This window comes from Myxine glutinosa, chromosome 4 (assembly GCF_964187855.1).
Source record: "Myxine glutinosa chromosome 4, kmMyxGlut1.1, whole genome shotgun sequence".
Lineage (NCBI taxonomy): Eukaryota > Metazoa > Chordata > Myxini > Myxiniformes > Myxinidae > Myxine > Myxine glutinosa.
Window position 1 is genome coordinate 156,917,517 of NC_136264.1, and position 2,541 is coordinate 156,920,057.

Sequence of the window (2,541 nt, forward strand, 5' to 3'; positions counted from 1 at the left end):
GCCTATGTATACATGTAGGCCTACCCTATATGTATGTATGTATGTATGTCTGTATGTATGCATGCTTGCATGCTGGCTGGCTGGCTGGCTGCATGCATGCATGTAACTTATACATATCTACTTATACCATGTCATTTTATGCACTGAAATATAAGTTCATCTATTGGGCAGGGTGCTTCATGATTGTTGTTGCTTCTTCTTTTTGCTTCATATTGCCCCACGATTGCTTCTTCATTCATGCCACTATCTACATATTACACGCAGGAGGTGGAGAGGTGGTTGAGGCAGCACCCGGGACGATGTGTGACAGTATTTCAACTGGCCAGCCTGTTTGGGACTGCATATCGCAAGTCCGCTACAGCCGAGAATGCAGCAAATGGGTTTAGGAAAACTGGTATCTTCCCAGTGAACCGCAACATCTTCCAAGATCACGAGTTTGCTCCAGCGACAGTTACAGACCTCAACCAAAATGAACCAAGACCCATGGATGATAACCAGAGACCCCTTGAAGATGCCCATAGAGATGCTGATGTTCCTGCTCCTGGTGTTAATGCTGCAAGAGGCCCTGAAGATGCTGTGAGACCTGTTGGTGGTCCTGCACCTGATGTTAATGCTGTGAGACCTGTTGATGGTCCTGCACCTAATGGTAATGCTGCGAGAGGCCCTGCAAATGCTGTGAGACCTGTTGATGGTCCTGCACCTAATGGTAACGCTGCGAGAGGCCCTGGAAATGCTGTGAGACCTGTTGATGGTCCTGCACCTAATGGTAATGCTGCAAGAGGCCCCGAAAATGCTGTGAGACCCATTGGTAACACTCAAAGACATGCTGCTGTTCCAAGACCTGCTGTTGCAAGCACCAGTAGGGAGTTCATTTCACCCTTTCAAATCAGTCCCCCACCTAAGGCTACTCCTGCTAAGGGTAGGCCTACAACACGTCAATCAAAAAGGTCAATGTCAGAGCATTTAACATCAAGCCCATACAAGAAACGACTTGCTGATGCAGCTGAAGAAAAGAAAAGACAGGAAGCACAGAAGGCAGAGAAGGCAAAGCAGAGAGCTGAAAAAAAACCTCAGAAGCAAAAGAAAGTTGCAGAAAAGCCAAAAAAGAAGATAGTGAAGGGTAAACGGGCTATATTTACGGCACCAGAAGAATCTAGCGAGTCTGAGGATGATGATGGAACAATGTGCTTATTCTGCCGGGAAAGTTATAGTGTGATAGGAGAAGGATGGATAAAGTGCACAGTCTGTCGTCTTTGGGCCCATGATGGTTGTGCAGGTGTGGATGAAGAAGATGTGAATTTCATCTGTGACTTTTGTGCCTAATTATGTGCATAATCTCACCTTGTAGTCTGTAATTTTTCACAATAAATATTATTTCAGGTTCAAAGTGTTTTGATTGGTGACTCTGAGGGTAATTATTATGTTTTTCAATGGGGTGACCATATTACCCCACGGGGTGACCATATTGCCCCACGGGTGGACCATATTGCCCCATATGTGGGGGCCATTTTGCCCAACGGGGTGTACAAAATGGCCCACTTAGCACATTTTTGGTCTTTGGTTCTCACCAGTGAATGGTTGATTTGATTCTAATACCAAGTAATTTGTGTATTTATAATGGAATAATGATTGTAAAGACACTGTCTGATTTCAGATATACTGCATCATTTTGGATAAAATTTCAAAGAAAGCTTAAGTGTGCCATTTTGCCCCACCTTCCCCTATCTATGGTTTCTCTTGAAAAGGTGGCATAATTTACAAGCTACATTTATAATGCACTGCAAAACATACTCCAGGTGAATATATATATATATATATATATATATATATATATATATATATATATATATATATATATATATATATATATATAATATAGTTTACAGGTACAGTGAACCGACATCAATAAGTGTGTTTAGATGTTTCAGCTTTTCGTTTGTATTGAAAAAAACATGTAGATAATTAAATATCTATATTGAAGCGACACTAAATTTGATTAAATATATGGACTCAGATCCCCATTAGACTTGCATTATAAATTGAATACACCCCGATTGAATGAAAGGCTTTGTAAATAGAAACGAGGTGCACGTCCAGCTCGACACTGTGACCAGTTGGGTCCAGTGAATAAAATACATTATTACACGCTTGTGTAATTCGTGATGGAAAAACTGACAAATGTGTTTTTAAATCAGCTCTTTTGAGGACTCTGCATGACACTTTAGCCGGCTGGGAAGCACAGCAAAGAAACCGATAATTTTTTGTCCTTATACCTCAATGAGGGTACAAGACAATGGACGAAATGGCCCCTCTTTGGGAAGTTTCGGATTGACTGTGCCTCATATTCCATTCTTGACAACATTATATATACTAGGGCATTGCCCGTACTATATCTATATCTAAAATTATATCCCCCCCCTCTATTTACATGAAATGGTTTGGTCCAAAGCGAACGGCTTGCGAGTACGGTGACAATCCCCCCCCCTCTATTTACATGCAATGGTTTGGTCCAAAGCGAACGGCTTCCGGAGTTTGGTAAAG

General features: G+C 41.8%; 1 protein-coding gene across 1 annotated transcript; it reads left to right on the forward strand.

Moving 5' to 3' along the window:
- Positions 1-201: 201 nt before the first annotated feature.
- LOC144891843 (uncharacterized) lies at positions 202-1,508 on the forward strand. Its single transcript, XM_078776653.1, has 2 exons — positions 202-601; positions 641-1,508. Exons 1-2 carry the CDS (start codon positions 238-240, stop codon positions 1,321-1,323), a joined length of 1,047 nt encoding a protein of 348 aa, XP_078632779.1. The 5' UTR covers positions 202-237; the 3' UTR covers positions 1,324-1,508.
- The last annotated feature ends 1,033 nt before the right edge of the window (positions 1,509-2,541 follow it).

What these genes read in the sequence shown, in the direction of transcription:
- LOC144891843 (XM_078776653.1), top strand. Translation starts at nt 238, where the DNA reads ATGCCACTATCTACATATTACACGCAGGAGGTGGAGAGGTGGTTGAGG. An exon ending in ACCTGTTGGTGGTCCTGCAC is followed by an intron (nt 602 to 640) that starts CTGATGTTAATG and finishes ATGGTCCTGCAC; the next exon opens with CTAATGGTAATGCTGCGAGA.